At 37.4% G+C, this 23,624-nt stretch overlaps 1 protein-coding gene across 2 annotated transcripts in view; it reads right to left on the bottom strand.

The window, feature by feature from the left end:
• Positions 1-23,624, bottom strand: part of LOC115456418 — a 344,631-nt gene that overhangs the window by 3,619 nt on the left and 317,388 nt on the right. Inside the window, exons 4-31 of one of the 2 annotated variants that reach the window (XM_030185471.2) lie at positions 14,262-14,343; positions 13,359-13,672; positions 12,115-13,236; positions 11,858-12,037; positions 11,593-11,775; positions 11,198-11,482; positions 10,841-11,118; positions 10,322-10,752; positions 9,933-10,249; positions 9,641-9,822; positions 8,673-9,558; positions 7,872-8,579; positions 7,316-7,786; positions 6,393-7,234; positions 5,428-6,311; positions 4,958-5,337; positions 4,715-4,880; positions 4,380-4,631; positions 3,730-4,271; positions 3,436-3,648; positions 3,203-3,358; positions 2,974-3,115; positions 2,529-2,600; positions 2,219-2,409; positions 1,426-1,599; positions 990-1,166; positions 493-654; positions 45-169 (exon numbers count right to left, since the gene is read on the bottom strand). In XM_030185471.2, coding sequence (XP_030041331.1) covers positions 45-169; positions 493-654; positions 990-1,166; positions 1,426-1,599; positions 2,219-2,409; positions 2,529-2,600; positions 2,974-3,115; positions 3,203-3,358; positions 3,436-3,648; positions 3,730-4,271; positions 4,380-4,631; positions 4,715-4,880; positions 4,958-5,337; positions 5,428-6,311; positions 6,393-7,234; positions 7,316-7,786; positions 7,872-8,579; positions 8,673-9,558; positions 9,641-9,822; positions 9,933-10,249; positions 10,322-10,752; positions 10,841-11,118; positions 11,198-11,482; positions 11,593-11,775; positions 11,858-12,037; positions 12,115-13,236; positions 13,359-13,672; positions 14,262-14,343 — 9,917 coding nt within the window. The remainder of the gene's footprint in view (positions 1-44; positions 170-492; positions 655-989; positions 1,167-1,425; positions 1,600-2,218; positions 2,410-2,528; positions 2,601-2,973; positions 3,116-3,202; positions 3,359-3,435; positions 3,649-3,729; positions 4,272-4,379; positions 4,632-4,714; positions 4,881-4,957; positions 5,338-5,427; positions 6,312-6,392; positions 7,235-7,315; positions 7,787-7,871; positions 8,580-8,672; positions 9,559-9,640; positions 9,823-9,932; positions 10,250-10,321; positions 10,753-10,840; positions 11,119-11,197; positions 11,483-11,592; positions 11,776-11,857; positions 12,038-12,114; positions 13,237-13,358; positions 13,673-14,261; positions 14,344-23,624) is intronic. The other variant, XM_037440583.1, reaches the window with a different exon arrangement.

The raw sequence follows: 23,624 nt of genomic DNA, 5'->3' as shown, positions 1-23,624 counted from the left end.
TACCTCACCTACGCTAACAAACTAAGGAGGAAGGTTTGACTTACCGCTCCTGGTTCCCTAGTACTGGTATTGATGGGACAAGGCACGCACACTGTTTGTTGAGCTTCGGACTGATATGTACCCTTTCGGCATTGGATACAGGTGTTAAGTGTGACGTTGAGGTAGGAACCTGTAATGAAGACGATTGGAAAAGTTTGTAAAGGAGTTTCTAAATATATACCCAATCTTAAAATGTTTGATAATTTTATTATATTGTGTTTGGTAGGGTTGATGAAAATGTGTTTATTTATTTCCTTTTTATTTATAGTATTAATATTAACGATATTATCTTTCGTGATAAACGTCATATTCACTGTCTTTCAAACCTATCTTGGCAATTAACTCTGCATTCTTTAATATATATATTTCAGGTATTTATTAACAAAAATAAAGTATTAACTTGGTTATTCCAAATTTACTTTTTAAATATTTTGTTGAGTATAACAGACTTACCAGGTCTGCAGACAGGCAAAGAGCATTGATCAGCTGATGACGCGCCGGTTTGTGGGGTAGTGGTACCAGGTGGACAAGGCATGCACGCAGCTCCGGCACCGTTCGCCCTCCAAGTACCACGAGGACACGGCTCGCAACCACCATCACTACTCAGTTGTTCACCTGATGATCCAACAATACATTAAAAACTTCATTATTATAAAATTTTGAACTAAACAATTTTCCTAAATAAAGCATTCGTTGTAGAACTTTTTTAAGCATACCTCCTAAATAAATGAATGGTACATGTGAATGAGGCTTTTACCCGAATGGGGTCCATACAAGTTGCGACAAAATAATAAAACGAAAATTAGTTAAATCTTTTCATCAATGCTAAAAGTTCCAAATTAATGTTATTCATTCTATTTAATAATCAGAATTTATCATATGTTGTATGGAATTAAATAAAGATTTATTATTAGAATTATATACATTATTTCCAAAATTCTAATACATGCCTGATGGACAGTCGTCTCTGCATTCAGCGGCCGAGACTGCTTCTGTAGCGCGGGTAGTCTGTCCTCTCGGGCAAGCAATGCAAGAGAATGCACCCTCGCGCGGTTGGTATGAGCCGTGCCCGCATGGCCGACATAGTTCCGCTTCGGCATCGTAATATTTACCCGCAGCGCATCGTTCTGTAATCAAGTGGAATTTTAACACTAACCTTGTGACCTGGTGACAAATGTTACAATATCGTCTAGTGTCTATGATGAGATCACCCGCAAATGTCGGCGAATAAATAAATTTCTGTGACGACTTTTAAATACCAGTTGGTGAACAGGTTATTCTTTAGGTAAATAAAAAGACTATTGGAAAAATGCATCAAGTTTTTATTGTTCTATAAACATATGGGGAGTAAAGTGTTTATTGTTTATGAGTAGAAATTTTAAAAACCTTTGCAATCGGCGGCGCTTCGTGCCCCTGTGGTTTGGGTCACCCCAGGCTGTCCGGCAATCGCTGGACATGGTGAGCATTGAAGTTGTCCAGCTTCTGATTGATAGCTTCCCAACGGACACGGCTGGCAGGAGTCACTGGCAGCGTCCAGGAATGTGCCCACCGCGCAGGCAACTGAAATTTTATTTGAACACATCTAGAATCTAGGCTGGTAGGTAACAATAAAAAGGTTAAGATACAAAATATATGAATAAAGGATTCAATTTTTAATCGACGATAAAAAAAAAATTCCCCACGTCGTAGGTTTTTCGTTTGTGAGTCAGTCTAAATAAATACTGCCGTTGTATTTATTTCTGAGTACGTCCGAGGAATTACTCCAGTCAAAATAGATATTTAAGCTTATAAATAATCGCAAAAAGTTGAAAATTATTACGAAAGTTCGGAACACCGTTACAAACAAAGTGTGGAAATTCTCCATCGATCCTTTGTTTGCTAAAAGTATTCGAGATCAAGTTCTTTAATATAACTAGTGATAACAAAGCGCTTTTGGTACTACATTTCAGGATAATGATTCAGTGATGTCATACACGAGTTTTTTGAGGGTGCGTATTTTTTTTTAAGTTTTACAAAATTACGAAATAATTAATGGGACTTTTATTTATAATTCATAGTATGGGTGGTATTATTATATTGTAATTAATTTTTCATTGTGGTATTGTATTACAGCAACGATGGCAGTTACCATCATGCGAGCGACTTGCTTGTATAATCTTTTGGTTTTACAAAAACTTACCACAATCAGGCGCCATAACGACCTGTCCCATCGGACAAGCATAGTCGGAAACTAACGACAGGCTAGCCGGATCAGGAACAGTGTTCGGCAGAATGTTTCGAACGTCGAATTGTTCGTCTTCGAGAATTAGTTTCTCCAGCAATCTTTGCACAGTTGCCCTTTCGTTGTTGCCGCTGTGGATCACTGGGTCGCTAAAAACAAATAAATATCGACGTTGTAGCAAAAAAATTACTGAGCATGAATATTTATTTTATAAATTAAAGCAATTTTTACACTACATTGTGCTAAGTGCTGACGCCTGATAACTTACTTGATGGCCGGGAACGCTATCTCGACGCTGTACGTATCGCCCACTTGACGGCCCTCCCTACTGCTTCGTGTCCTAAGTGCCAGATAAAATACATGCAATTGTGATAGATCATGCTCTATATTTAAGACTAATAGTGCTGTATAGAGTATAAGACTTGTGATTTATGTGGGAAGTGCAATCTGGTTTTCTATGGTTACATCAGCGCCTGTTATACCACGTTTCTGCCTCAGCATAATTACAAGAGAACAATAACACTGTGAAAGACGCATAGCTGCCATAGTTTAGTGAGGCATGCTTTTGTATTCTACAGAAAGTTTGTTTCTGCGCAATAATTGTGCTATGCCGACACCTTTTGTCTCTACTTGCTTGAATATAATTGGACTTACGCTTCCAATCTCCTCATTATGTACTAATGAAGTGTAGTGAAATAAATAGCATTACTTACTCTTCGACGGGTATGATGGCATCTAGAACGTAAGTATCCTCAGTTTGTATTGTGGGCGGAGAAGACACTTGTCTTGTTTGGCGGGAGTTTGCACGGTGATCGCATTTCACGTTGATATCTAATTCTTTGCACTCGCGGGTACCTGTTGAAATAGTTAATTAAATCATTACACTTAGAAAAATATACGTAATCTTTCGTTTACTAAATTCAAACTTATAATTAAAATTACCATCGACAGCGTAGGAGCAGAAGTTCCAATCCCTGTTCAGTTGGTTAATAGCGCTGCGAACTTTCTGGCGAAGTACGGCTTGTCCTGCGTCATTACAGAGCACAGAACTTGGGAACAACATCGAAATCTTGAAAACGCGCTGAGCTGGTGAAGCCGCTGTAATTGACAAAAATATTATTAATATTTGATATCCCTTATAAAATTAGGTAGAGCTTAGAGGATTAAGTTCTTACGTGAACATGCTGGGTATACAAGTGGTAGATTTGGATCGGACGTTGGGCGCCAGAATCCTTCGGCACCGCAGGTGTAGAATGGTGGGACCTGCTGCGAGAAGCGAAGACCGTCCCGACAAGCTATTTCGCACACTTTGAATTGACCGCCTGCACCCCAGTCGCGGCAGGATTGATAACCTCCGAGTGGATCCGGTAATGGTGGGCAGAATTCAGCTAAAATTAAAAAAATATTTATTAATAAGCTAGGTCTTAGTTGTAATAAATTAATATATTATATTGTATATTCAAACATACACAAAACGGTAACTTTGAAGGTGCAGGTAGCGGCGTTGCCGGCAGCATCGTATGCAATGTAGGCAATATCATATGCTCCCCAGGCAAGGTTTTCACCGGGCTTATGTCCAGATTTCTCCATCACCCTAGCGACTCCAACATTGTCACTAAATACAGGTGCATCCCAACTGACGATAGATGAACCGTTCTTCGCAATTACCCATAAATCACCAGGACAACGGTCTACGTGTGGCGGCTCTTTGTCTACTTGTAATTGTTGACATTTAGCGCCAGAATAACCGTTTGGACATACTCTCTGGCCACAATGTGATGGTACTATTCTCTCAACTCCTCCGACGACGTCTTCATATCCAGCCCATGTGAGTACCAAGGCATTGTACAAAACTGGTTCAGTTCTACAGTCACGGACTTGCTTTTGAATTTCATTTGTAACGTCCAGAGCTCGGTTCCATATTTGCACTTTAGTTAAGTGTCCTTGGAAACCTGCTTCTGTATAAGCTTTAGGATTGTCTGATTGAGGTTTACCAAGTGTGACCCAAACACTAAAATAGAGAACATTGGTTATAGACGTGGATATTTGAAAAAATATATATTGGAGTATACCCGACAACTGAATGTTATTAAATGCTATTCATATTATAAATACTTACTATTTCGGTAGTGTTCGTCCGCTGCCGTATCCTTCAATTTTGCTTGCAATCAAACCTTCCGTGATAAGAGTTAGTTCTCCTCCGTTGCTGCCGTCCCAGACTAAAGCGACGTGATGCCATTGTCCGTCATTTACCGTAGCGTATTCTCCGAAACTTAGATACACATCCTGCAGTTCCGGGAACAGTGAAACTTGAACGCCGTTAGAATGAGCTTGTATAACTTGTCTTCTGTTAAGCGCAATGTGGGAGTTACTGTAAAATGATGCACCGGTTAAAAGCGGAATGAAAACTGATAATTGTTGCATTTATGGTATTCTAAATTAAACGGTAGTTACCTAACGCTGTAAGCGGTAAAGAATACACCGCCTTCGTCTTGTTGTGTGTATTGGACCCACATCGCTACTGTCAAACTGTCTGAAGATCCCGTATCGAATGGTACAACTTGAGCAGCACTTGAACGTAACGGGTCACTGAAGTATAGGTCATAATCCACACTTATTGCTGGAAGGAAATAGCACATTTAGCTAGTACTTTGCTCCATCAATAAAAATATCGATTATCGAGATGAAAACACTTACTCTTTCTACAATCATCGCCCGTAAGATTAAATGGACATTGGCAGTAGAATCGTCCAGGTAGATCAATGCATGTTGCGGAAGGTGGGCACGAGTTTTCTTTGCAGTCAATTATATCCTCATCACAGTTCTTTCCTTTGAAGCCAGGGGCACATATGCACGTATAACCTTCACCTTCATCAACACACGTAGCACCGTTCTGGCAGAGGCCAGCTTCACATGCGTCGAATTCATATTGGCATCCAATGCCGGTATAGTCATTAGAACATGTGCAGTTAAGCCCAGAACCAAAGTCTTGACACTTTCCACCATGCATGCACGGACTGCCAATACATCTTTCAGGGGCTGTTTCACATTGTTTGCCATCAGTTCCACTTGGGCACCTGTAAATTGTAGATAAAACAATAAAATAAATCATAATGACTGATAAGTATTAACATTTAGTCAAAAATACGAGAAAATAAATTACTTACACGCAGAAGTAATCTTGGAATAAGTCGATACAATTAGCGTGGTTCTGACAAGGTTGGTTTTGACAATTGCCAATGTCTCTTTCACAACGTTTACCGGTCCATCCAGGTTGGCAAGCACATTTATATCCGCCTATTTCATCTTTGCAGGAACCTCCATTGAAACAAGGATCCGAAGCACAGTCATCGATATTGGTTTCACACATTTCACCCGTAAAACCTTCATGACAGACGCATTGGAATTTATTATCTAAATCGATACAGCGCTCTGTGCCAATTGGATTACATGGCTCGTTCAAACATTCGTCTATAGCCGTTTCACATTGTAAACCTACAAATCCAGGTCTGCATTTACAAATGAATCCTTCTAATTGGTCAATACAACTAGCACCGTTCTGGCATGGGTTTGATAAGCAATCATCGATTGTGTGTTGACATCTCTTTCCGGTATATCCTGCTTCACAAATACAATTGAAGTCGTCAATGCCATCAATACATTGTCCGCCGTTTTCACAAGGTGAAATTACGCACTCATTAATATTAATGTCGCATGATGGACCAGACCATCCAGGATCACAAATGCATTGGTGTATGAAGAGCTTATCTACACAAATTCCATGTTTGCATGGTTCGTTCGAGCAGAGGTCTATTTTTTCGTGACAACGTTTTCCTGTGAAGCCTGCTGGACAAGCACAACTAAAGTCATTGACTAGATCAGTACAGGCAGCGCCAAGAAGACACGGTTTCTCTATACAATCGTCGGTATTGATTTCACAAAGCTGGCCTTCCCATCCTGGCAGACATTCGCACTTATAACGGCCTTGTTGTAAAGCGATGCAGCTAGCACCGTTAGCGCAAGGGTTTCCATTAGCGGAGCAAGGATCAATCTGAAATTGATAAAACATATTAAAAGGCATTTGATATTATCATGCACACGTATTACAAATTTAATTTTTTATTGCACTTACCGTGATGTCGCAGTCAACACCAGTGTAACCTGATCTACACAAACACGTATAATTGTCGAAGCCAGGTTCATCTTTACACATTGCTCTTTCAGGGCACGTGTCGTTTCTACAGTCGGTCCTTTCTTCTTGACAGTTAATTCCACCATATCCTGTTGGACATGCGCACCTATATCCTTGTGGTAAGTCCGTACAAGTACCACCATTGTAGCATGGTTGGCTAGCGCACTCGTCAATGTCTATTTCACATCTACGTCCCGAAAATCCTGCGGGGCAGTAACATTGGACACCATGCCCTTTAGGCACGCAAAGACCCCCGTGTTGGCATGCGCTGTTTGAACATTCTACTGGTAGACATTCTTCTAATCCAGAAGCTCCGGTAACAACAGTCTTCATATTTGTTGGACACTCCATACATAATGTTTGCCCAACTAAGTTTTGATAGAAGTTCCTCGGGCATTGAGAACATGGGGCAAGTCCGGTTGGCGAATATGTTCCAGTAGCGCACTTAGCTCTACACTTATCTCTGCCTGAGGCTGCTGGTTGGTAGGTGAACGTATTGACTGGACAGGCCTGGCAATCCTTAAAGCCTCCGACTGGTGGTTCGCCTGTGTAACTGTTGCGTGGACATTCTAAACAAGGAACCAATCCAGTGGGAGAGTATGTACCATAACCGCAGACTGGTATGCAATCTGAAATATCTTTGGAACCTTCTTCTCTGGTAAACGTCCCTGATGGGCATTTCAGACATGAACCTTGACGGGCTTGATTTTGGAAGTAACCTCGAGGACACATCGTACAAGATTTTTGGCTTTCTCCAGCGAATGTTCCAGCAGGACAGTGCACTGAAATATTTAAGGATTTATTAATTCACTGTTTTGAGAGTATTTATACCAAAAGAGAAAATATAATATATTAATACGTACAACATCTAGGAACGTCGTTTGTATCCATATTCAATACCTCGCCTACACTACAAGTGAATCCACTTGTGATGGAACTTCTTATTGCTCTCAGAGGAGGACATTGATTTCCGATTGAGGATACGTTAAGTACCGGCTCAATTAAAGCACTAGCGTATGGCACAGATAAGTCGAATATAAGATTGAGTGTTGAACCACATAGTTCATATAGTTTTGTTTGTTTTATAGCTGGCGTGATAGCTAACACAAAGTCCATTTTCACCACGTTTTCGTCCAGTAAGCTCGGCATTGCTTTGACAAAGGTGACATTCATGTTGACATTAACAGCCGAACAACGTTGAGACAGCCTTTCATTCAGGATGTTGTCGTATTGAGCTAGCAGATCTTTATATTGTGGCAAACAAGCGTTCGAAACTGCTCCAAGAGCTCTGTATTGAACGCTCGGGACAACGTGATAAGCGGCTTGTTGGGTGTCTGAAAATAAAATGAAAGTTAATTAATATTTGAAGTATAGATACGTGAAGCACCTTTATAAAGATATTTATTTATTTATAATTACTTTCAGAAACGCAGTCCGGTACAACAGCTGTAGGTACCCATGCGCGTTTCGTTTCACAAACAAATGTTTTTACTGGTTCTCCATCAGTAAACCTAAAACCAGGACCGCAAGTAGCGATACACTGTATTCCTCTGTCTCCAGGGAGGCAATTCAAAGCACCATTCGCTGGTGGCATTAATTCCCAGTCAACACACGGTGTAGCTTGAACCGATACTTGGAAATTACACTGGGCCTTATTGCCGTACTTGTCTGAGGCAATTACGGTTACGTTCTCATATCCACGGATAGGTATTACAGCCCGTTCTGGGATGAACTTCAAGAAGACTTCTCCAGATGCATCAGATGCATTTATTCTTCTTCTAGTATCATTGAAGTTGACAGCATAGCTATCTTGTTTGTCTACTAATTCAATAACATAGCTCTGTGGACAGCTAAGTTTTGGCGGAGTGTAGTCGGGTATAGTTATATTAACTTCACAAATTGCTACGTTTCCATCAAAGTCGAAAGCTACGTATCTTACAACCATATTATGGAAAACTTGAATAGGTGTTTTGAAGTGCTGAGGTGTTACTTCTAATCTAGCAATTGCGCCAGAGTTATCAGTAGCAGTTGGTTCTGTGAAGTTCACTGGAAGCAATCCGCCATTAACGTCAGTTTGTACTATAATCGGCTGTTGAGGACAATTTTGGAATACAGGCGGTTCATTATCTGAAAAAAGAAAATATTAATTAAATTCATGTCTTAGTAGTAAAAAAATACTACATACTAATAATATTTTTTGTGTTATACAAAAAAACTTACCAACACAAGGCGAATATCCGTAATCGTATCCTAATAGTGGATCTGTTTTAGGTTCTTCACAACCCATTACTTCAAATTTGAGACAAGCATTGTCCATGAAACTGACAATACCCAAAATGACAAATCTTGCTTGTACATACTTAGGCAAAGTTATCATGGCTAATTCACCGTAGTTTCCGGGGTCTCGCATTGTTAAATTGAAGTTAGGGAAATAAACGACGTAATTTTCACTTTCCGCTTGTTTGTAGAAGAATCTTATTTCCGTTGGACGACCGACGATGTCGGAAGTTACGACACCCTTCACAAGAATTGCTTTGACTCTATATACTCTTCCTAAGTCGACGCTGACGTAAGTGAACGCTTCTTGTTTGCCGCACCATCCCGTTACTGAATTGAGACGGATGTTTCGTGCTTCATAATTAGGTCTCTCCGAGGTGGCGTTGATTGCAGAGTCAGGTATTCTACCCGAAGCCAGACCAAGGGGTTTGATTACTTTACATTCGGGCTCACGTATACAAGTAATAGGTCTAGGATTGATCAAAATATATCCCGGTCTCGAACAGCCAAATAATACTTCGGAGCCTTGTTCATAGCTTCTTGCGATCTGATATCCATCAGCTGGTCTACCTGGGTCATCACATACAGGTCCTTCGCATCGCAAATCACCGAAGTCCCAAATACCGTTTGCTTGACATCTGACTACGTTATCATGTTTGCTGGTTTGTCCCGCGAGTTTGAAAGTGTTCTGGCATCCGAAGAAGAAAGAACTCTGATATCTGGTGTCAAGGTATTGGCCATATTCAGCTCCTGGTGTTGGCATTGGAACACCACAATCTTTTCTTGGACATTGCGGTTGAGCACCAGATAGCCAATAGTCAGGAAGACCCTGAAAATAAAACAATGTGATTAGTTTCAAATTATGAGAAGTAAAATATTTTACAAAAATTGCTATTAATGAAGATATTTACTGGTTTAGGATCATAGACACATTGTCTGAATGATGATGTGATGGTATTTCTTAGTTGTCTTCCAGACGAAGCGCAAGTTATCGTTACATTCTCCCTGTATGGTACCAGCACGCTTTCTGGGTCTTCTCTTATAATCTTCAACCCGTCGTTTTTGTCATCAGACAATGTCACACATCGAGCATCTATAAATTATAATAATAAATTTAATAATTATATGAATTACACTTTTTTTATAGTAAATAGTACACTTAAATGTGTTTTGCATAATGAACACGGCTTTCCTTAAACTTACATTGACATTCAGGTGCAGTTCCATTCCAAGTACCACTTGAAGTACACTGCAGTGAAGAGAATCCAGACATAACATATCCGAAGTCGCATTGGAATTGGACAACATCTCCAAAGTGGTATGTTTTCTTCGTTGAAAGAAGCTGTCCATTTTCCGGGGGTGCAAGAGGCGGGCACATAATTGGAACACAAGACTTGTTTCGTTGATATGTGTCACCGTCTCTTTCACCTGTTTCTGAAGTTTCGATAGAGAAACCAGCAGTTCCATTTGTCGAGTAAAGTTCGAATCCAAGGTTACACGAGCATGAGAAGTTTCCAGCTCTGTTAAAAAGAAAATTCATTAACGCGTCATGATAACAGTAAGAATTAAAATATAAAGTTACATTTACTTACGTGTTTATACATTTTTGATCGCAACCACCGTTGTTTTCACTGCACTCGTTGATATCTAAACAGTCCAATCGTGCGCAACCCATAATTTCCAATTTAAGACAAGGTGCTCCTACATAATCTTGTATCTTGAATTTGACGTACTGAGCTTCAATTGCCATCGGTAAGTTAAGAACAGATAGTGTAGGTTCTAAAATACGGAATTCAACAGCGGTACCATCAGGGTTCGTGTAATCTTTGAATACATCCGTCAGGTCATTAGTATACTGTATTCTTATAGCAGATGTGAATGCAATGTTGCCGTCAGCGCGCATAACGCTCATTGTTCTGAATCCCCTGATTATTGTTGGTGCTCTTAAGTCAACCAAGACCCAGTTCGCTCCGGCTTCCAAATTATTGCCGCACCAACCACCTCCATTGTTAAGGCGTACCATCTATAAAGATAATTTAAATGAATAATGTAAATAGAGTAACAACTAATATATATTCATACTATATACGTAGAGAACCCATAATCCTTACCCCTTTGGAATATCCAGACTCTGGTACAGATGTTGTAATAGACTCGTCTGGTATTGCTCCATTGATAAGTCCCAAATCACCAACAGGCCTGCAGTCTAAGCTTGGTGCGAAACCAGACCGGCAAGGGCAAAAGAAACCTCCAGGTGTATTTTTACATTCGGTAGAGGATGAGTCACACTGACTGCTGACACATTCATTGATATCTTCGCAAGTCGGTGCCGGGTCGAATTCTTGGTTTGGTCCGCACTTCAATACACTTGGTCCGTTAAGTTTGTAACCTAAAAGCATTGCGATTCGTCATGAAATCTCAAAATTTAAATATAACCATAATTTTAAAACAAGTGTGCTAAAACATACCCTTGAAGCATTGAACACGTGCTTCATCGCCGTACATGTAGACTCGTGTTTGGTCAACGATAAATCCATTTTTGATTTCCGGGAACTTTGGACATAGTGCCTTCGAACACGTTGGAACATCTCCAGACCACGTACCGTTGCTCATACAAAGAAGTACTGGTTGACCTGACCTAACGTAGCCAGGCTCACACTCGTAACGCACGATAGTACCGTAGCTTCGACCTCCGCCATTAAGAATAGTGACATTTGCATGTGGGACATCGGGCAATGCCACGCACTGTGATGCTGTTGAAATCAAATATGCAAAATTAATGTCAGACAAATTATAATAATTAGCAAATAAATGGGTGCAAAGGTTACAATAAATCACATCAATATGACCATTATAATCTTACCTAAACACGTTGGTGTTCTTTCCCAGCGTCCGTCAGATAAGCAAGATATTCTTTCTATAGGCTGTCCGGTTGGGAAAGCGAAACCGGCATAACATTGATATGTGGCGACACCTCGATAAGTAACGTTAGTGGAACCAATTGAGAATCCATTGTCGATTTGCGGAACGGGACCACAATAAACCTCTGCAAAATAAAATATGTTATATCTCTGTGGAATATTACACCGACATAAATCTTAAGAATTATAAAGAAACTTTTTTATTACCTTGACAGCTAGGTATGTAAGTTGTGGACCATTTTCCTCCAGCTAAACATTTGGTCGTAATACGGGATTTTCCTGTAGCGAATTCTTGTCCAATCGGACAAGAGAATGTTATAACTGTTCCAAAGGCTGTATCTCTGTTTGATGCTAGGGCACCTAAGCCAGATTTTAGGGGTGGGCAATCTAGAAAAAAATATTCTAAATTAATATCCGCGATGATTTAATTAACTGATTCAATTATGATTTATATTATTACATACCAGCTGAGAACGTCGCCTTCCAGCCTTGTCCATTGTGTAAGGCATCAGATACAAAACGTACTAGCATTTCGCCACTGGAAGCTGTCAATGTTATTCTTGGTTTAATCGTAAATCCATTATCTGAGTGTAACCTTAGGCCACTTGTACTTGATCCGTCAAACACTTGAACCACATCAGATGGGTTGATATTAAACTCGTCGAATTTAAGGGAAAGAGGACCACCGTTAGGATTTTTGATTCTGTATAAACATTCTTGGTTATTTGGATAATTTGTTAAGCCGTAAGCTGGAGAGGTAAATGTACCGTTAGCAGCTATTATAGTTGCCTTGCAGCCTTGAGAGTATCGCATGTTGAATCCTTTTTTAGAATCACCAAGACTTGTTCTAAAGTACATGTAAAGGTGATTTGTTGTGGATATAACAACTTTCTGATTGTCTTCGCCTGGTCCAGTAAGTCTAGCAAGTACAGGGCTGGAAGGAGTATTTCCATCCTTGATTACAATGTAATCTCTGTTCATGCCTAATTCTAAGTCTTCGATTTCTAATGAAACTATTCTACCAGGTTGTGCTTCGATTATGTACATGCATTCCAGACCACCAGGATAGCCAGTGGGATAGCCAGGTGAAGTTAGAACTTGACCTTGAGGTGTAGCTCTCAAAATACCACCACAGTTTGATGATTCAGTCTTCCAAGACGCACGGAATCCTTTCCTTTCTACGGACCCATCCGTGCTAAATTTAATTATCATAAAGTTCGAAGCGGATACGTAAAGTTTGTTCGATAAATCTTGTTTTCCAGACAATGTCGCCAAATTAACAGATTTGTCTTCGGTCCTGCCGCCGACTAAAATTTGAACAGTGTCAAAAGACTTTTCAGTTTCAAAATCTTGGAACTGTAGAACAATATTTTGACCTTGCGGTCCTTCGAGTGTCCATTTGCATTCGCTAAATGGTGGATATTTGTGAGGATAGTTAGGACTTTCGACAACATCTCCGCTGCTAGCCATGTAGAAATGACATTCAGAAGCACAGTCCATTTCGTCGGATGCATCGCCACAATCGTCTTGTTTGTCGCACTTGAAGGCTGCGTTTATGCATCTTCCGTTTGAACAATGGAAGGTTCCTAAAAGGTAGATTAAATTTGTTAAAGTAATACATTATTATTAACATAAGGATCGCAAATTGAAATGAAATTGATCAAATTTTAAAGGATTACCGTAAGTTCTTAAAGACTTTATAACTTACCGGCGGGGCAGGCGTTTGCTTTACACATAAAAGGCAATAAAGTCTCGCAAGTCGTTAATTCCCATGATTGGCTTTGAGATGTAACGTGGACGTCGACGCATTCTCCGTCTTTCGGGTTTGGTTGTCGTAGGTCCCAGAAGCCGGCATATTGAGATACTAAAGCTCCAGCAGCTGATTCGAGTGTATTCGTCCTAAGATCGTCGACAGATGCAAGTCCAAGCCAATAGTGATTGTTACTAGGACTAGATGGCACCATATTCGCAGTCATGTTGTTTTCGGGATATGTGTCTACGACCATCAATTCGCTGCCGTACCTTCAATGAAACCAATTTTTATTACAACGCTATTATAACAAACAGCATTAAAGCTATACTATTTATGCTGTTCTAAACCAAAAAATTGTTGAGAAGTCAAATGTTTTTTTCAAGTTGACATACTTCCTGGTTACATTTTTAAATATGTTTATTTTAAAACTGCGATTTAACTATTGCTAAAGAAACAAGATATCAAGGTCTACGTTTACTAATAGATACATTTTGTGAAACTTATTGCGTAACGTAACACCGCACCCTTTCTATGAAGGAAACTAGTAAAAATCTCATGTTAATGGTATTTATCTAATGTGAGGTATTTGTAATGGATTTGAAAAGTAAAAGTTTGTCACGGTTTCTCAGGTCTCTGATACTAAGAACAGAGTTGGTCGTCTTGGATTGGTTCATATTTTATATACAATAGCAAATTGAAAAGTAATTATACAGATATGGTCTTCCGCAGCTCAAAACCTAGTTTATTTTATTCTAGCTTTAGGTCGCGGCTCCAGCGTAAAAATTAATTTTCGAGGATAATAGTCTCGATATTTGTTTTTATACATTATAATATTTGAGTATCGGAATTATTTCTCACCTTCGACATAATTCGGCGGCTTTTTCCCAAGAATGCCTGATGTTGAAGAATTTGTAGCAGTGTAGTCCTCTGAGTTCCCACCCTGAAAGCATAAACCAGCAATAAGTCATATTGTCTTAAAATTTCTCGTATTATCATAGTTATATGACGGGAATACAACAGAATTCTAGATAACTGGTTTCTGTAACTAGAATTCATATCGTAGTAAATGGTCTATCCATAATTAAATTAATATTGTAGTATGTTTACATGACCTCATTGTTGTGTCTCCTAATGTGCAGGGCTCATAGTGGGTTCAGAGTTCATCGGTTTATTTTTGTCCCACTATAAGAAGGGAATGGCGGGGATATATGATACAGCACTAATAATACTGGGAAACCTACAAGAATCTATTTTCAAACATATTTTTCCTTATCCTAAAAGCCTAACTTAACCCTGATGGTCATGGCCCAAGACTGTTGCTATTATAAGTATATGATATATTATGTCATTGAAGTACTTTCATGAGTTAAATAAAAAGGAAAGCAAGACGAGACTTATTACTTAACAAAATGTAAAAGTTTTACGTTAATATACGTTTGCTGTTAGCTTTGTAAATTACCTAGTGTATACTACAAGATGTAGTAGTGTGTACAAAGTACGTGAGAAACTCCATAATGTGGTTGTTCAAATAATGACTTTCTCTGCTCAAAGGGCTTTTGGGCGAAAGCCGTATTATTAAGAATCCAGACAAGTTTAAACGTTTGTCTTGCGAAAACTATTTGATAAGGTGCAAATGTTATCCTTTTATTGACGCTATTGTTCAATAGTTTGAAATCACTATATTTGAGACGAAAAAAATACGTACCTATCTAAATTCGAGATGCTACGATTAGCATAATAATGAATATAATTTAAGGAACGGGTATTGAATTAGCTTGAAAATTAATAGACGTTGATTCAATAAATAAATAATTACTAAATTAATTTTCTTTGTATTTTCTATACCTATAAACAACATTATTCCCTCATACTAGGATTAAGACCATTACGTTTTCGGCAGAAATGTACTCATTACAGAGCCTTGGCTTAAATGAAATCTTGTGTAAGTTGCTGCCAGGTTTCTACTTAGTATATTAATGCAAATTAAATTCTCTCACTAGGTATGTCGGGTTAACAGTAGCTTGGCAGTCCCTTGTTCAACCTAAAACTACACTCTTAAACACGAAACTTGTTACTAAATGATGTTGCTTTATTATGATACTTTAGGGTAAGTTACATGACCTTTGCTTTAAAATATTTCACGGAACCCTCTAGAGATGGTTGAGAGTAAAGTAAATTTGATTCTTGCAGACAAATGCAATGGTTTGGAAATTGTTTCAAGGCGATGCATTGTAGAGGCTTCCTACGCTAAAATTACTGCAGAATAGATTGAATGATTGTCAAGAACCTTCCGCGTGTTACTGGTACTTTAATGTTATTTATAACCTTCATGGTAATTGGCAACATTCATCGGCAACTCGATTGTCGCCAGCTGACTTTGCTTGTATAAAAGAACTGTCCCAGATTTAATTTCCCTTTGTATTTTACGTGATAAAAGGTAGTCTATATTTTAATCCGGCACTTTGTTAATCTGTGTGTCAAATTTAATTCAAATCTGGTTTATGGTTTGATGTACAAAAAAAAAAATTTGGTATTATTGAGAAATTAAAATACATTATTTGTCACGTATTAAATCCATAGTTGTTTGAAGATGTAATTTTGTTGCTGTAATGAATCTGAATAGTCGTAAATAAAAATTATTTTTCCACGTACAGACGTCAATACTATAGCAATAATTCATGTACCTTTATGTTACTTAACTATTGCTATTAAAAAGGAAATTGCACGACTTCATTTCAAACACAGTTAGGGAGCAGGTGAACCGTTACGAATTGGAACAAACACGATACAAATATTATATAGCGTCTGGAAAAACATTAGGGCACGCAATAGTTGAACTAACTAACCTTGTTGTTTATGACGTCTAAGTCTGTAATCATTTTTGAACAATTTTCAATAACGTAAGTTTGTAAATGGTTTAGATCGTGTAGAATTTTATTATAGTCTTTTGACTTTTCATTTAGCTTTAGTCTTAGTTTTCTAAAGTCAGGACAAAACCCACACAACAAAGATCTCAAGTTGGCATACAAAGCAATGCTTCATGATATGAAATAAGAATGTAAATAGGCACAAATAGAGCGTGAGGGTTTGACGACGGATCGTGAAGACTGCGATGCACGCTCCACCGAAGCCCGCAACACGATGCAATGTGTTTGACCCACTTAATTGTATTATGTTACTGCAGCGAAATGCATCGTGCGAATTGCTATTAACGTTATTTCAACAAAATAGTTTGTATTGTCTTATACTTTAATGAGAGTTGATAGCATCTGTCTCACAGAACTCGACGCAACTTTAACGTAATTAAATAATTGTCACAATTCCTATTTGATATTTTCTTATTCGTATGGTCCATTCAATTCTGTAAATAGTTCTGTACTAAATGTTCGTTTTTCTTAGATATGCTTGAAGAAGTACGTGAACTCTAGCTTCATCGAGCAAGTTCCCATGTCGACATTCATGGATGGCTTGCTTTGTAACTGTCGAGTATACACGAGTGTGGTTTCGAATTAACAGGTCTCCTCATATGTGGTAATTTTCCTATTGGACGTTCGAGCGTAGTCAGTAAGAAAAACGACTGAATGGCCTACGTAATTCGTGATGCTTATGATCGTGTTTTATCATTAGAAACTGCAGAAACTCGTGCGTCAATTTCTAATGGGTGAGTTGTGTTACTATTGTTATTTGTTACTTTTATGATGCCGGAACTTGGACTATCTCTTATAAATTGAGGATAAATGGGAAACAAATGTATCAAAAAGTGCACATACTTTTGAGTAAGTAAATATTTATTTTGATTAACGGGATCAAAATAGACAAAAAGATATGCTGTATAGGTAATGTACAATGATAATTCACGACTAATTGCCTCGTCGCTTAAATATCAGAAAAGCTGACTACAATAAAAATAATATACTGTAAGAAAACGAAATTGATGTCACGGCTTACTAAAGTAATTCTCTTCCTTCAAGATTGCAACTACTAACCATTGAAGCTAAAACAGACATTTAAATACAAGACTATTACTAAATGTCATCTTCAGTATTCAATGCAAACAGGGCAGACGGATATCGGCGGAGTTAATCGTCCCCAGTAATACTGTTGTTTACCTTACGCCGGCCGCAAACATAGTCTAGGATAAACGGGTAGCAAACTAAATGGGACTGCACCAATGCCGACGGGTCGCCGACACGGTGTCTGCCAGTCTATTGTCGAGGGCCCTCTAAGTAAGCTGTAGCTTGAAGGATATACGGATGCCGGCGAACCGGAGATTGACTTATGGCTATCAGGTCGAATCGAGGTTTACCTAGACATGTCGGTAGGTTGCAATGATGTTTCTCGGTTTCAAATAGCTATGATTGTGTTAGTAAGTTTAATATTAACGTTTGATTAATGTGAAACTAGAATGTCTAGGCTCAATTTGTTAGGCAATTATTTTATAGTTCAGCTTATTCAAGCGATCTGTTCAAGAGCGCTAAAAGGTTTACAAGATAAAGGTTTTGGTCACTATTTGTAAGTTTAAATGACAACCTTCTTCAACAACAGTGAAATTATTGGTTGATATAAGACATTAGAAATTGAAGATTATAGTTTTAATTTTGAAAATATATTTGACAAAGTCGACCAACTGATTAAAAATGAAGTCATAGCTCTACTAAGAACTGAAATAAAACCAAATGAAGGCCGGAAATTAATTAGAATTCTCAAACAATATGAATATTGATTATGAACATACCGAAAATCTTCAATGAGTCACGTCTGTACTATGTGTGATCAAGGCGGTGCCTTTCACTGATTACGAATGTGAGCCTTCAAGGCTGCACGCCCGTTTGCCGCTCAATTGGCTCTAGCAGCACAAAGCCTGTATTGTCTTGAGAGTAAAAAAAAATTACTAATCAATCACAGTGAATTTATTGTCGCAATAGTGTTTTATGCTGACCAGAATTATACAATGATTTATTGAAACAGACTAGTATCTATGCCTATGCTGAGATGCTTATTGCTTCTTTTATCCTCAATTTACGGAAAAATGCTTCAAGCGCGGAATCTCAGCGACTCTTCGAACAAAATCTGAGCACTAACGAGTACGATTTAGAAATAGGTTATCTATATGAATAAACCATTTTTCGTATAGGCTCTTTCTTTGTTCTGTGCAATCGACGTTTAAGACAACAACTAATTGAATGCTCCATTAGTTCAAAGCAATATCACTTGTAAGTAGGTTGTTAATTATTTTTTGTACAAGCTAATTTAGTTCTGTCTACAGACATTTAAATACAAATCCATTGTATATACGTTCGAATGCAAACATAGGAATGAAAGTCTGCAGTAAACAGGTAATGTTCTTATTCACAGCGACATAATTTCTCATACACCGTTTGGTAGCTATGGTCTAATTGATCAATCCAGAGTGCTATTGTGTTGCACCAATGCAGGCGAGCATCAAGTCCACTTTACTGAACAACTGACCCAGATTGTGATGCTCCAAATGTCGCGGTAGATGCGTGCCAAGTTTAGAATAAAGTTGAGGGGCCGACAAAATGCCAACGTTCATGTATAGTTGTTTTTGGAATCGGTAAAGTCTTTGATAGAATGATTTGTAACTGTAAGTTATGTATTTTAAAATGTTTTATATCAGAAGTATTGAGGTTTTGTCCTACTTCATATAGATAGTGTAATAATGCCTTATTTAAGTGTGTAGTAATTTTCAATTATAATCGGTTTTTATGCATAAAAATATTGCCAAAGTATCTTGTAATCGGAGATGTAAGATGGTTACTAAAATATACAAAATTGTCATATATTAATCTATGTGGTTTATAACTATTAATTGCTAAATAAGTAATCATTTTAAGCTAAATTCTTTTTGCAACCTCATTATGACATTACCTGTGTTTGGTAATAATAAAATGCTAAATCGCAATGTTTAGTTATTTAAATATAGTTAAGAATGCAAAACACACGGAAGCGTAAAGGTCACGTAATTCCACATACAATATGATGTAACCAGAAAAATACATTACAATAGGAACATTTGTTCAACCAGTCTTAGCATTTATCTTTGGCCGTATACGTACGTAATGACGACCTTTAGAGATATACAAGTAATCGCTCCCGGCTCTGTCAGCGTTAGTCATCAGTATGTCTAAAGATTACCGCGTTTGATCACTCATAAAATCTATATCTTTATATAATAGTATAGACTAATCATTTTCAGAGGCGTAACTGGTACGCGCATTTTTCGCCGTTCGTATTCCATCCCATAACGGGACAGGGCGAGACTATCGTCATATTGGGGACAAATTTCAGACACCTAGTTAATATTAATTAGAAAAACCCAGCTTAATCGTAAATTGTTACTTACTAGACTTCATTGTTACGGTCTCAAGGATAGACTAACGCCCGAAATTAATAATGTATCTACTATCCAAGACTGAAACCTATCTTAGATTGCCGACTATCTTTCGATTGGTCTCCTATCGGCATGCCAATATCTTAACTCGCCTATCCTTGCTTGCCTTCAACGATAGATCGCTGGCAATCCTTTCAAGATGCGTTCCCTCCTGACCATTCCATTTTATGCAGAATATTCCATTCGTAAAAAATACTTTTTGTATTTTCCATACAAACTATTCGTTTCAATATTTGCCTAATTGCGAAAAATAAGAATTGGAGTAATAAAAAATATTTTATGTATTTTAGCCCTCAATAGAAACAATTAATAATTAGTACATGTCATATTTAAGATACAAACTTTTTAATTACTTTCAAAATGGAACGTGAGTAATGTGGTTGCTAACATATTTTGACACTGAAGTTTAATAACATTGTTCATAATATATTAATAAATCTTTAAAGGATTTAGTTTTTAGTATGAAGTACGCAGTAAACTCGGTGCCATATAATAATAATTGGACTCTGTACACATTATCCAGTGTTATGTAACAAATTACAATTCCGTTATACATAATTGTTGCATAACTTTAACCGTTTATGCAGCGCACGTAACGGAAGCTCTCAAAAGTAATCAATTTTAGCCGTTTTGGTCCCATTGGTCATAGTGTGATGATATACATATACCCTTTAATAGCCATCCTCAATAAATGGGCTATCCAACACTACAAGAATTTTCAATTCGAACCGGAAGTTCCTGAGACCAGCGCGTTCAAACGAACATACTCTTCAGCTTTATATAATAGTATAGATAATGTATAGAAATTTTGTCTGTTTCTATGTTTTAACTTTCAACTAATAAAACTATGTTAATTTGTAATTATTATTTTGAATTACAAATGTAGATAAGCAATAAAATAAATAGCAGTGATTGTAAAGGTATTTTATTTTACTAAGTAAAGAAGTTATTTGTTAATGCTGTTCTTCCTCCAACATCTTGATTCTCTATATTGTTCTCATAATTAATAATATCAGCAGTTGATAATTCCACTTCAGTTGGAATTTCCTCTAGCCTGTGATTCCGACAAATATTGTGCAAAACTGCAGTTACAATTATTATTGTTTGAACTTTAGGTAAAGATAAACGCAATGTCAATGCAATCACAGGGAAGCGACGTTTCCATGTACCAAATGTCCTGAAAAAGATAATATAAATATTTCCTATTCCTCAGCAAAAGTTGATGGAATGGAGAAACACCATAGTTCCTGAAAAACGATACAATTGCCCCTTGTTTGTACCTATCTAATAGTTCGGTAGGTACGGTATTTTTTGTAAATAATGTCAAAAATTATTTACCTTGTACATAGAAGTAACACGAATATACGAGATCAGTTTAACTAACACTGACTGGCAAGCAGATTTCGAAAGCCTAATCCAAACGTGAAATCAAACTCATCCAGGGTCTGCATGTAGTTAACTCTTTTCATTACCCGTGATGAACCGCGACTTTCAGTTTCGCTATCAGTATCGCTAGTCCCTCCAAATCACTGTCGTCACTGTCACTAGAGAATATGGATATTTCCATTGCCTTTTCGTTTCCCTTAAAATCAGTGTAAGCGATATTCAAAACATATGGAGTAAACTGAGGAATTGGTCCGATTGGAAAATGCGATTGATTACAACAATCAAATCAAATGTCAAAACGGGTAGATAGAGTATTGGCAAGCGTAAACTGTCATTTTCAAACAGAGGGTAATCTATGATCTGTAATCCGTCCTCTCAAAGATTGATTATTGTTAGAAATAGCTTACTCAATCTATGGATTGGTTATTGGCATGCTTTATCCATAAAAACGAATGAATTATCAATCTTAGATGGCATACATTGGATTAGGATTGGTTATTAATTTCGGGCGTAAACAAATCGCTATTAATGCATAAACTTCTTTCTATTTGTCAATAATGTGTTTACAATTTTCAATGCTAAGTGCAAAATAATAACTTCAGAGCTAGACAGCCCTATGTTAGTGTGTTAAAAGCATGTGATGTAGCTACTGACATGTTTCGCATGTCTATCGGGATTCAGTCCAGTTACTAGCTAGCGGTAGTTAATCTAATATGAGGTTAGTTATTATGCTGCATAGTTGTGGTTATGATTAGTCCGGTGTAGGCCAGGATCTAACGGAACGTCTTGAAACATGGTATACACGAGCTGCAATTATGATGGATCGATAACGCAGAATTCAACTCCGACTTTTTTATATGTGAGAATTTCCAAACGTTTATTGTAATTGTAGATGTTTGAAATATTTGACGTCTCTCGCCGTTCTACTTTTTACTCATCGATGCGTTTATTAACCAAAGTAATGTCTGTCTAGTTGTCCCAATTTGTTACTAGGAATATTTATTTATAAACTGGTGCATGCACTTTTCACCATGCGTATTCCGTCCCATGATGTGATAGGTGGCGAGCCTATTGCCGTATCGAGTACAAATTCCACGCTCCGGGCTGATACTGAGTAAAAAATACAATACCCTAACCTAATCGTAAGTTGTAAATGTTTACATTTTATTAAAGCTTCATAATCCGCATCGAATTGTAAAAGTCATGGAATTCAAACTCGTATTTGACAATAGTCACATTTGTTTTATTAATATTAGAATTTATTTTCTTTTTTCTCAGACAATGATCTTAACTTCTTTTACAATTAGAATACTTTATGAACGTATTATATTAAACTGTATACTTGTGTGTTAAATAACAATATGATTATGTTAAATTGCATTGCAAAGGTGTTTCCATATCGTATTGCGTCATTTGGAACTATGCGGATTATGAAAACATTTCATTTAAATCCGCGAATGTAAATATAAGTAAGTTAATAGGACTAGGCTTAAGTTATAGAAAAGTTGATATGTTGGACATTACTTATAAATGCAGCCGAACTCGTCTGCGAAACAAGCCGGTATAATTCTAGCAATCGTCGAATAATTCTTCTCTTGTTGGTCAACAGTATTTTTGGACTGCATTGTCCATTAGGTACGCTAAGGGTGGGGCTGTACTTACTATGCCAAATGTTAGAATACTACGAGTCAACAATACATGCAGTCAGTAAGATAATCCCGTAACCATTGACAAAACAATAAACAAAATAAAAAATAGAACCCATCTTTTGCATCTGCCTTTTAAACAAGATGTTTATCTATCTGAAAATAATCTAGAGATGGCGTTTACATATTCATACGATGCCGTATGAACACTGTGGGAAAAAGGACGAGAAGACCGGCTTTTGAGAGAAATTTTACGGCTCACCTATGAGAACATTTTTTCATATATTTTTGAGCAGTGGCGTGACTGTTTCACCAGAGAGCTAAAATTGTGTTTTTGAATTGTGAAAAGGTAGGTGAGGTTTTACGAGTATACATACATAAATTAAGGCAGTATTCACATCAGCTAATGATGTGAGCAGAATCGTACAATATTAATATTTTCATATTTTTAAGTTAGTCAATGAACAAAATAGTATAGAAGCGAAATGGATTATAAATGCATATATTTTCTTCAATGTCTTTCAAGTTTGACACCAAAAAATAAACTTAGTTAAAAGTATTAAAATTTTTGATATATGCTTAGGTCCTCGAAACAGCATTTTTTTTTTCAAATACTGGTAATGTTAAATAATGAATATTAAAATGTTATTAAGATGTAATAAAAGATTGTCTTACGGTTTGTGTCTAAAATATGATTATAACAAATCCGTCGTACACTTCATTAATTTGGACAATACACCAAAATAGTAAAATTTTACGAAACATTGTATATTTTTG

Source organism: Manduca sexta, chromosome 20 (assembly GCF_014839805.1).
Source record: "Manduca sexta isolate Smith_Timp_Sample1 chromosome 20, JHU_Msex_v1.0, whole genome shotgun sequence".
NCBI lineage: Eukaryota > Metazoa > Arthropoda > Insecta > Lepidoptera > Sphingidae > Manduca > Manduca sexta.
This window is presented reverse-complemented; position numbering and strand designations above follow the sequence as displayed.